The 9,048-nt window shown below is 46.3% G+C and overlaps 3 protein-coding genes across 4 annotated transcripts in view; 2 read left to right on the top strand and 1 right to left on the bottom strand.

Annotated features, from left to right (window-relative positions):
* Positions 1 to 614: 614 nt before the first annotated feature.
* LOC101773399 (kynurenine formamidase) lies at positions 615 to 4,524 on the top strand. 2 transcript variants are annotated; one of them, XM_004951583.4, is made up of 6 exons: positions 615 to 1,256; positions 2,718 to 2,762; positions 3,024 to 3,096; positions 3,229 to 3,326; positions 3,560 to 3,630; positions 3,896 to 4,524. In XM_004951583.4, the coding sequence occupies exons 1-6, from the start codon at positions 845 to 847 to the stop codon at positions 4,019 to 4,021; spliced, it is 825 nt and encodes a 274-aa protein (XP_004951640.1). In that variant the 5' UTR covers positions 615 to 844; the 3' UTR covers positions 4,022 to 4,524. The 2 variants fall into 2 exon arrangements, with proteins under 2 accessions (XP_004951640.1, XP_004951639.1); XM_004951582.4 differs by lacking the exon at positions 615 to 1,256 and adding an exon at positions 1,898 to 2,448.
* A 300-nt stretch (positions 4,525 to 4,824) lies between these two features.
* Positions 4,825 to 7,588, top strand: LOC101772991 (kynurenine formamidase). The gene is made up of 6 exons (XM_004951581.2): positions 4,825 to 5,341; positions 5,977 to 6,021; positions 6,335 to 6,407; positions 6,503 to 6,600; positions 6,856 to 6,926; positions 7,182 to 7,588. The coding sequence occupies exons 1-6, from the start codon at positions 4,927 to 4,929 to the stop codon at positions 7,305 to 7,307; spliced, it is 828 nt and encodes a 275-aa protein (XP_004951638.1). The 5' UTR covers positions 4,825 to 4,926; the 3' UTR covers positions 7,308 to 7,588.
* A 360-nt stretch (positions 7,589 to 7,948) lies between these two features.
* Positions 7,949 to 9,048, bottom strand: part of LOC101772583 (probable glycosyltransferase At5g03795) — a 4,167-nt gene continuing 3,067 nt past the window's right edge. The window contains exon 5 of the mRNA XM_004951580.4: positions 7,949 to 8,509. Coding sequence (XP_004951637.1) covers positions 8,408 to 8,509 — 102 coding nt within the window. The 3' untranslated portion in view covers positions 7,949 to 8,407. The remainder of the gene's footprint in view (positions 8,510 to 9,048) is intronic.

Below are 9,048 nucleotides of genomic sequence, written 5' to 3'. Positions count from 1 at the left end.
GCTTCGCCATCGAACGATCGATCTTTCTTGGCAATCAGTGCCAAAGAAGGAAACATCCCATCCCGATCTGCATTCCTTAATTGCGTACATGTAATTAAGCTGCAACGTGGTACACGGTGCTGATTAACTTATTCATCGGCATCCATCGGATCCATACCTGCACCCTACACCACCCACTAGACGCCAACCAAAAACTCTTGTTTGATCGCTTCAAAACCATCCCTCTCCTTTTCTCGTTAGTTTACTTCTTACGATATCTCGAGACCAGTGGTGCGCAGCTTGCAGCTTGTCCCTTTCGATCGGAGCATGGTGTCCCGCCGTGCACTAGTGTGTTGACGTCAAGCTCAGCAACTTCTGACCATCTCTACTCGACCATTGGCCTGCCGGCCGGCCGTGGATGAGATGAGATGGCTGGCTTCACCTACTCGGTATAGTTCTTCTCCAGGTATTAATCCAACAAATTGAGGACGATTTTTTAACGAAAATTCACCTAGCTAGTTTCTCTTACGTTGGTGAGCACACACATGTCGTGTACATGTACCCCTCACTGTCGATCTTTCTTCTGGAGCAGAGCAGAGTGTAGGTAGGTGTAGCACGACACGACACGGGTAGCTGCAACAGCAACAGCGGCGGCGGCGTTGATCCGGCGGGCCGCGGGAACGGACAGCCAGGATCGCGCGCCGTCGCCATCGTGCGGCTGGTGCGGCGGCGGCGGGTGATCGAGAGGCCATAAAATGCCCGGGAGAATAGTGTGCCCAACCCATCAGTGACCAGTTCCAGCGAACGAGAAGCAGAAGCGGAAGCCCACCAGTAGCAGATTCCAGCTAGCTCCGGCCCGGGCGCCATGGCCGTGGCGCTGCTCGCCTCCCTGCTCCTCGCTCTCCTCCTCCTCGTACCCTCGCCCCTATCCGCGGGCGGCGACGCGCACCCGGGGTACCCCTCCGGCGAGGGCACCTGCACGGTGGACTCCGACGCCGGCGGCGGCGGGTTTTGGTTGCGGGAGCGCGGCCCCGCCGGGCGCATCATCGACATCACGCACGCGTACGTGCCGGACCTGCCTGCGTTCGCGCCGGGGGCGGTGGCGGGGCCCGTGGTGCGGCTCAAGCACTCCATGGCGGAGGGCTCCGAGTACAACCTGTCGGAGCTGCGGATGGAGTGCCACACGGGCACCCACGTCGACGCGCCGGGGCACATCAACCAGGACAACTTCGCCGCCGGCCTCGACGTCGACACGCTCGACCTCGACGTCCTCAACGGTAACGCATCATCATCGTCTCAAACCCCTTGCTGGTCTGTGGATCAATTTTGGAATTGAGAATTTGAGATGAGGATGAACATGGTGGGGATCGAATCGAGGACGGGGAATTCGGAGATTCCCAACCGCTTGTCCGCTATCCACGGCAAGATCTTTTTGAAACCCTCTTCCTTACGCTGACATACAAGGCCCACCACCGGCCAACGACTCTTGCATACACACGAGACCTTGCATGCACAAAGGTGCCATTTTTTTTTCGAGGATACACACAAGAAGAACCGGGTGCCACCTAAGCTTTAGACCGCAAGCCGTCTCCTTGATTGAACTTTGTCGAAAGCGACACTCGCATGCAAAAACTCATGTTATGCAAGTGTAGCCTCTGGACTGGAATGATGCATAGAGAGTGGGAAAAAAAGAGAAGAATTGTTTATGGTGGCTTGGCATCTATGTAGTACCCGGATTGGAGCACATCTGGCCTCACGAAATGCTGATCACGCCTCTCCTTTTGGCTTTTCGGCTATGGCTTCCGAATCTTACGAGAGACACGAATTTTAAACTCGAGAACTCGTCAGTGTCAGTCCTTTATCCCAATAATTTTAGGCGTGAGCCAAAGATAAACTATCCGGTGTCTGGACTGGAATGGATCGAGTGCGATCAAGAGCATTAGACCAGCACTGTGCAGCTTGCTCAGTCTTCCTCAGCGTCACTGTGCTCAATTGCTGGCTGTTTGCTGCTCGCTTTCTTGCCTGCAAGCTGTGAGCTCGTGGCCATGTCTCTTCCTCCCCCTCTGATGGCGACCCTCCTGCTCGCCGTGACAACGGCGTCCTGCGTTCTTGCCGCCGGGGACGACGGTGGCATCGCGGCCCACCCGGCGTACGCAGACGCCGCGGGGACCTGCGGCCCTGCCTCTGCGGCGCCGGCGGCGGGGGCGCGGCGGCTGGAGGAGTACGACGGCGAGCGCATCGTCGACATCACGCACGCGTACCGGCCGGAGCTGCCGGGGGTCGGGCCGGACGGGCTGGGCCCCGTGGTGTTCCAGACCATGTCCATGGCCAACGGGTCCTTCTGCAACCTGTCGGAGCTCCGGATGGTGGTGCACGCCGGCACTCACATCGACACGCCGGGGCACATGATTCAGGAGCATTTCGAGGCCGGCCTTGATGCCGACAAGCTCGATCTCGTTGTCCTTAACGGTAGCTCGCGAAGGATCAACTGATTCCGTTCCTCTCAGCCTATATTAGCTTCTATTTTGAGCCACGAGATGCACAAACACGCTGGTTCAGAACTTCGGACGCACATATCCGGGGTTGATTGTTTGTAGGTAGTGTTTTCAGATTCAGAGTAGATGCGAAATAGACAATCCTTTATCTGTTTGATTGCAGAATTTTGCATGTTATACTTGAGTATAGATCATGTTGTAAATGATTTGCCTTACTGATTGATTCCTACTTACTGGACACAGGACCTGCATTACTGGTTGATGTTCCAAGGAACACAAATATAACAGGTACCATGCTTTTCATTTTGAGTGACTTAGCTCCTCTACAAAATTATCTGATGAATTGCCTCATTTCACAGCTGTTGCTCTTATGATTTAGTAAAGATTTATAAGTATGGTATGGGATAAACGTGTATAATCTATTATGGTGCCGTATACAGATAATGGTTTATGTATCAAACACATCTTATGCGTGATTTTGCTGCAATTTAGTTCCATGAAAAGAGAATACATGTATATAGTATATTAATCCCCAATGAATCCATGCAGCTGAAGCAATGGAATTCCTAAAAATCCCCAAAGGAGTTCGCCGAGTGCTATTCAGGACACTGAACACTGACAGGTATGACTCCCTGCTCAGGGCAGTATCATAGACTTCTAGTAGGGTTATGAGTTTACACCATTAAAATATCTTTAAGCACAATCATGCTTGGAGGTTTATACTGTATTGATCGTCTAAGCAAACGGTTTATAGGAAGCTGATGTGGAAGAAGGCAGGTGACCTTAGTTATGTTGGATTTACAGAGGATGGTGCACAGTGGTTGGTTGACAACACTGACATCAAGCTAGTTGGTAAGAAATTATTTCCTGACAGCATAGAGTTACTGCAGTATCAAATAGTTGGCGATATTTGATTGGTTGAATAAAATTTGGTTTCCCGCCCTCTTTGCACAATCTGTTCATAACATATATGTCCTAGTAACCTTAAATTGTGTACACTGTGCAGCCTTTCAGTTTCTTCTGTGGCCTTTTGTTACTCAGCGCACTGATTAACACTTGACATACTGATATTGGCAATTGTGCAGGGGTTGACTATCTCTCAGTTGCAGCATTTGATCACTTGATCTCTGCCCATGTCGTCTTCTTCAAAAATCCGGTTAGATACTGCAGTTTCCTGACCTAAAATATTTCATTCTGTTTCTTCCCCAATTCCAGCACAGAAGATTTCCATGTGAAGCTTTACTGCTATATAACTCAGGAAACATGTCAGCAGTTCAGTGTTGACTGTTGACAAGTGTAGCATAATATATTAGGTTCCAAATTATATGTGCTTGTTTTATTTCAAATAACCTTTTCTTGTACCTAAAGAGAGCGCATAGCATTTGGACCATTGGTTGATTTTGCTTTCTTTGTTCTGTCAGGACATAATCCCAGTCGAAGGTCTGAAACTAGACGATGTCCCGGCGGGAATATACAATCTGCATTGCTTACCTCTCAGGCTGGTTGGAGCTGAGGGTTCACCCGTCAGATGCATCCTTATCAAGTGATCACTCCCTGGTGTTGCCGAAGGACAAACTGTATCAAGCCACCTGATGCTCCATCCTGGCTTGATATCTTGGTGCGTACTGAGCCATGTCTGTATGAAAAGGAAATGCTGCAAGCCACGTAGTCATGTAGATATGTCTGGACATTTCAGAAAATATACTACCTCCGTTCTCTATTATATGACGTTGGTTAGCTCATTTTTTAACTAATCAGCGTCATATATTAAAGGATGGAGGGAGTATAAATAAAGCAACAGCAATATTTCTGTCGTGGTAATGTAAAAGTAAGCTGTGGGTAAGTCTGTGGTGTAAGAACAGCTGGCTCGAACTTGAGATCTCAAGGATTTGGGTCCCTGTCAAATCCCGATAGAGCCTTAAAATTTCTTAGGGTTGTCAAGCAGCTTGTACTCTCCTCCCAAATTTCTAGTTACGATTAGCCTGAAAATTCAGAAGCTACTGCCCCCAAGAAGGTTATCAGAATATAACGATGGCAATAGTTGTGTTCAGGTTTGAATTTAGAGCCCCACATAACCTTTTGAAACTTTGATCATGCCTGAAATTTTGGCAACTAGCTACTGGTTAGTTGTCACCAAATCTGTTCTGACGATTGCTACAAGTTTTTACTAGAAAAAAACCTCTTCCCTTCTCCTCCGACCTCCGGCGTCGCAGTCGCTGAAAGAATATCGATTGGTGGCATCAAGTTGCTGCTCATCGGTTGGTTTGCAGGACATAATTATCGGCTTGTCGCCATCATATCTGACGTGTGCAACAATTTGTTAAAGACTATACTGTAGAATGAAACGGTCGGTGTTTGTCCTTCCGCTGAAGAGTCCCCAAGAAGCCGTGGGTGTGGGCAGCTGCTCATTTGCCACTCATCTTCCTCTTGCCAATCTGAACTGCGACCGGCCATGTCTGCTGCTCCTCTGATGCTGATGCTCCTATCGGTCGCCGCGACACTGGCGCCCGGCGTTCTCGTCGCCGGGGCCACCGGCGGCGGCGCCGCCCACCCGGCGTACGCGGACGCCGCCAGCACCTTCGGCCCGGCCTCTGGCGGCGCGGAGGTGAGGCTGGAGGAGCACGGCGGCGGGCGGATCATCGACATCACGCACGCGTACCGGCCGGAGCTGCCGGCGCCCGGGCGGGACGGGCTGGGCCCGGTGACCCAGCTCACGGAGTCCATGGCCAACGGGTCCATCAACAACGTGTCGGAGCTGCGGATGCTGGTGCACTCCGGGACCCACGTCGATGCGCCGGGCCATATGGTGCAGGAGCACTTCGAGGCCGGCTTGGACGTCGACAAGCTCGACCTCGACGTCCTCAACGGTGAGTCCCAGCGGTTCCAGATTAATTTCTGGTTCGCAAAATGCAGATTAATTCTGGTGCCAATCTCAGTGCATAGTTTTATGATACAGGCCAATCTTGGTAACTGTGACGGCTAGGTTCTACAGGGACGAAACTCGTCTGTCTCATATACGATGAAACTCCATCTCATCTCTTCTCATAATGATCTTGCCACGTCAGCAAAAATTCTGAGGTGCCATAATCATGAAACTCTTAATCAAACCTTCTCAGTCCACTGAGACTGGTCTTATGAATCCAGCTAGAGAGTCCAATACGGGTCCAAACCTTTCCCTTTTTTTCCCCTGAAAAGAACTAGACGTTCAATGGTCTAAACCTTTCTCTTTTCCCCCCCTAAAAAGAACTTGGACGTTTTTTAACTGTAGGTCATATTGTCAGGTTAAACTACTGTTCTTCAGTTGTTTCTGCCCCATACAGAAAGCAGGAATATCACATGAATTTTATAGGAATCGATAAATACAGCTATCTGATCACAGGAAATTTCTGCATTCTGAACAGATCTAAAATGCACAGCATTCTGCATGTAAGAATTGATTAAAATCTATGTGGTTCTCGCAAAAGAATGATTTGACAGTGCGTGATTTTCCTTTTCTGGACAGGGCCTGCATTGCTCATTGATGTTCCAAGAGACACAAATATAACAGGTATCATGCATTACAGTATATCATCAAACTAGCTCGTATGTCAAATGAACTTATTCCCAACTCTTGCTCCTATATTAATTATAAACTAATAGAGATTCAGACATCGGCCTGTTCGCTTCAGCTTATAAGCCGGCTGAAAAGCTGAAACGGCTGATTTGTTGTGAGAGAAAAACACTATTTAGTGGCTGATAAGCCGGCTGAATAAGCTGAAGTGAACAGGCCATCATTACCATCATTTAGTAGCAAGTGGTCATTTCTTTTGGGATTTCAAGGGATCATGGGAAAGCATAGTAATCTCACTTACTGGACACAGCCCAAGCAATGGAATCCCTAAATATCCCCAAAGGAGTTCGTCGGGTTCTCTTCAGGACACTGAACACAGACAGGTCTACTCTTTTTCCAGGACAAAATTTTTCAACATTCAGCTATCATTATACAGCTATTTTGTTGACAACTGAAAGTAGAACTGAATGGTTTCCAGGAAGCTGATGTGGACGAAGGAAATTGACACGAGTTTTGTTGGGTTTACAGAGGATGGTGCACAGTGGCTACTTGATAACACTGACATCAAGCTAGTCGGTAAGAAATTATTCCCCTAACAGCACATATGTACTGCACTATCAGATCATCAGTAATACTCTGAATGGGTCTTGGTGTCTCTTATGTGCTGATAGCCATGTGTTTGTAACTTTTTTCTAATCTTGATCTAGAGTTGAGGGCTCAACAAATTGTTTTCTTGGAGCTTGTAATTGTGGATAATTTGTTTTCTGTTTGGTCTTTGTTATTTGGTGAATCAATAAATATAATCAACTTACTGATATGGCAATTATGCAGGGGTTGACTATCTATCATTTGCAGCATTTGATTACTTGATTCCAGCCCATTTGGTCTTTTTAAATAGACCGGTAAGAATTCTATAATACTTCCATGCCAATCACATCATTCTATGTAACTCAAAAACATGCCATTACATTATTGAAGTTGACAAGCTTAGCTAAGTATTGGCTCTAAATTCCATGTCAACTAACCCTTTTGGGATTCTCCTTGCTTACTTTTACCTTTCTGCTTCTCCAAAGTACATTTTACATCATGCATAGGAATGGACTGTGTCATCTAACAACTTTATGCATTTGAATCATTGATTGCTTTGTTTCTCTCAGGACATGATCCCAATAGAAGGTCTGAAACTAGATCATGTAAAGGCTGGAATATACATGTTGCACTGCTTACCTCTCAGACTGATCGGATGTGATGGCTCACCAATCAGGTGCATCCTTATGAAGTGATCACGTGGTGCTACTGCTGAAAGTGATATGGTATCATGCCAGCTGATACTGCATCATTGCGCAAATACCACCTCTGTATGAAAGAAATGTTGAGTTCCGTGATGATATGTTTCATGTTTGTGCACTCAACAAGGAAACATCAATAATTTACTACTGACAAGTCCATGTTGTATGAAAGACTTACAATGGTTCACCTGGGAAGCTATGGCTGTCTGCTTATTTTGAACCGTTATTGCAATATTATAATCTGTAATAATAGCTATGTCTGCAATTCTCCATTACTAGCAATACCTAAAGTTTAGCATAGGCATCTTGCATACTGAATTACCGATGCAAAACTGCAGATTCATATGTTCTTTCTATAATGTGATTGTGATGACCTGATGGAACTCCAATATTTTACAAGTCATTGGTCTCGGGTGGACATGGCCTTTGCAACATTACATGGATAATCATCCTGCATATAGGGTCCAAGAAATTGGCTAGTGCTAGAATTAGGCAAAACTATGGTGGCACACCTTCGCAGTTCACCCCTTAAACTAAAATATTTGTATGTGCCTCCAGCTTGTACCCCAAGGTTCAAATCTACCAAGTACCAATGAGTTTAACTGAAAATACTCTAATTCAAAAAACGGGCCATAGAACCAGACTTTTCTTCAGACACAACTCACAGCTATCTGTTCTGTCAGATTAGAATAAATTCTGATATCATCAATAATATTGTACATTACTTACAAGACTGAACACAAAAATTGTATGAGAAACCACATGTGATCAACCAGGCAGATCAGATCTATGAAATACAAAAATAACTAGAGGAAAAGGATTGCAATATGTGGAAACCAACTATCGTTGAAAGAATTAACTCATCCATCTATTAACTGGGAGTCTGGCCTACTTTCATGCAGATGCTCTCCATTGCAACATGCGTAGCTAACTAGCTACTCATTATATTCAATGATTCATCCAGCTGGAGATTCTAAGAGAAAAAGAACAAATGGGCCGCATTCAAGGTAGCACCAGCAGGCTGTCAGACTTGGCAGTATCTTTCTGATGGATCAGTCGTTTGGGTTAGCAATCAAAACTCACTAATGTAGGCTTCAGTACTTGATCACATTATGCCGCAACCACAGTTCGTACATAACCATGTGGAATGCATCATATGAGAGAGGAGGTGAATGCCACACAAAGTGTTTCTGCACCTGTAATCCAACTTAAGCAGTTAGCACAGCACTAAACGAGAATTTAGTTAGGTTTCTACTTTCTAGTTGTCTCAAATTGACTCGGAGCTCTCACACAAATAAACCCCAGAGTAGCTAATTTTCTACTGACAAATAATTTGCTATCTTGCCACCCAATAGATCGTTTTTTCTATCACACCAAAATTTAATAAAGAAAATCCCAAATACTCTTTTGTAGGACAGTGAATGCAAAGAAGAAAGTAAGGTAGTGTTTGGTTCCTTGTATGATCCGATACATGTATGAATTGGTGCGGGATCTGAGCACGATGAAGTGTTTGGTTTGTTGAATCGCACCGCTTCGTCCAGGATGAGATGGTTCAGATTCTTGGAATATACCGAGAAGATGCCGTACCGAGCTGTGCGCTAAAATCGACCGAACGACTCGGTACAGGATGGAATCATCCCCACCTGTATCAATCCATCCAGGATCAACCCATCCAGCTGAACCATCCCATACAGGATTTTTTTACATGCGAGCAACCAAACACTACCTAAGGTTG

The sequence above is a fragment of the Setaria italica genome, chromosome I (assembly GCF_000263155.2).
Source record: "Setaria italica strain Yugu1 chromosome I, Setaria_italica_v2.0, whole genome shotgun sequence".
NCBI classification, from domain to species: Eukaryota; Viridiplantae; Streptophyta; class Magnoliopsida; order Poales; family Poaceae; genus Setaria; species Setaria italica.
Note: the sequence above shows the minus strand (reverse complement) of the source record. Positions and strands in the feature narration are given on the sequence as shown.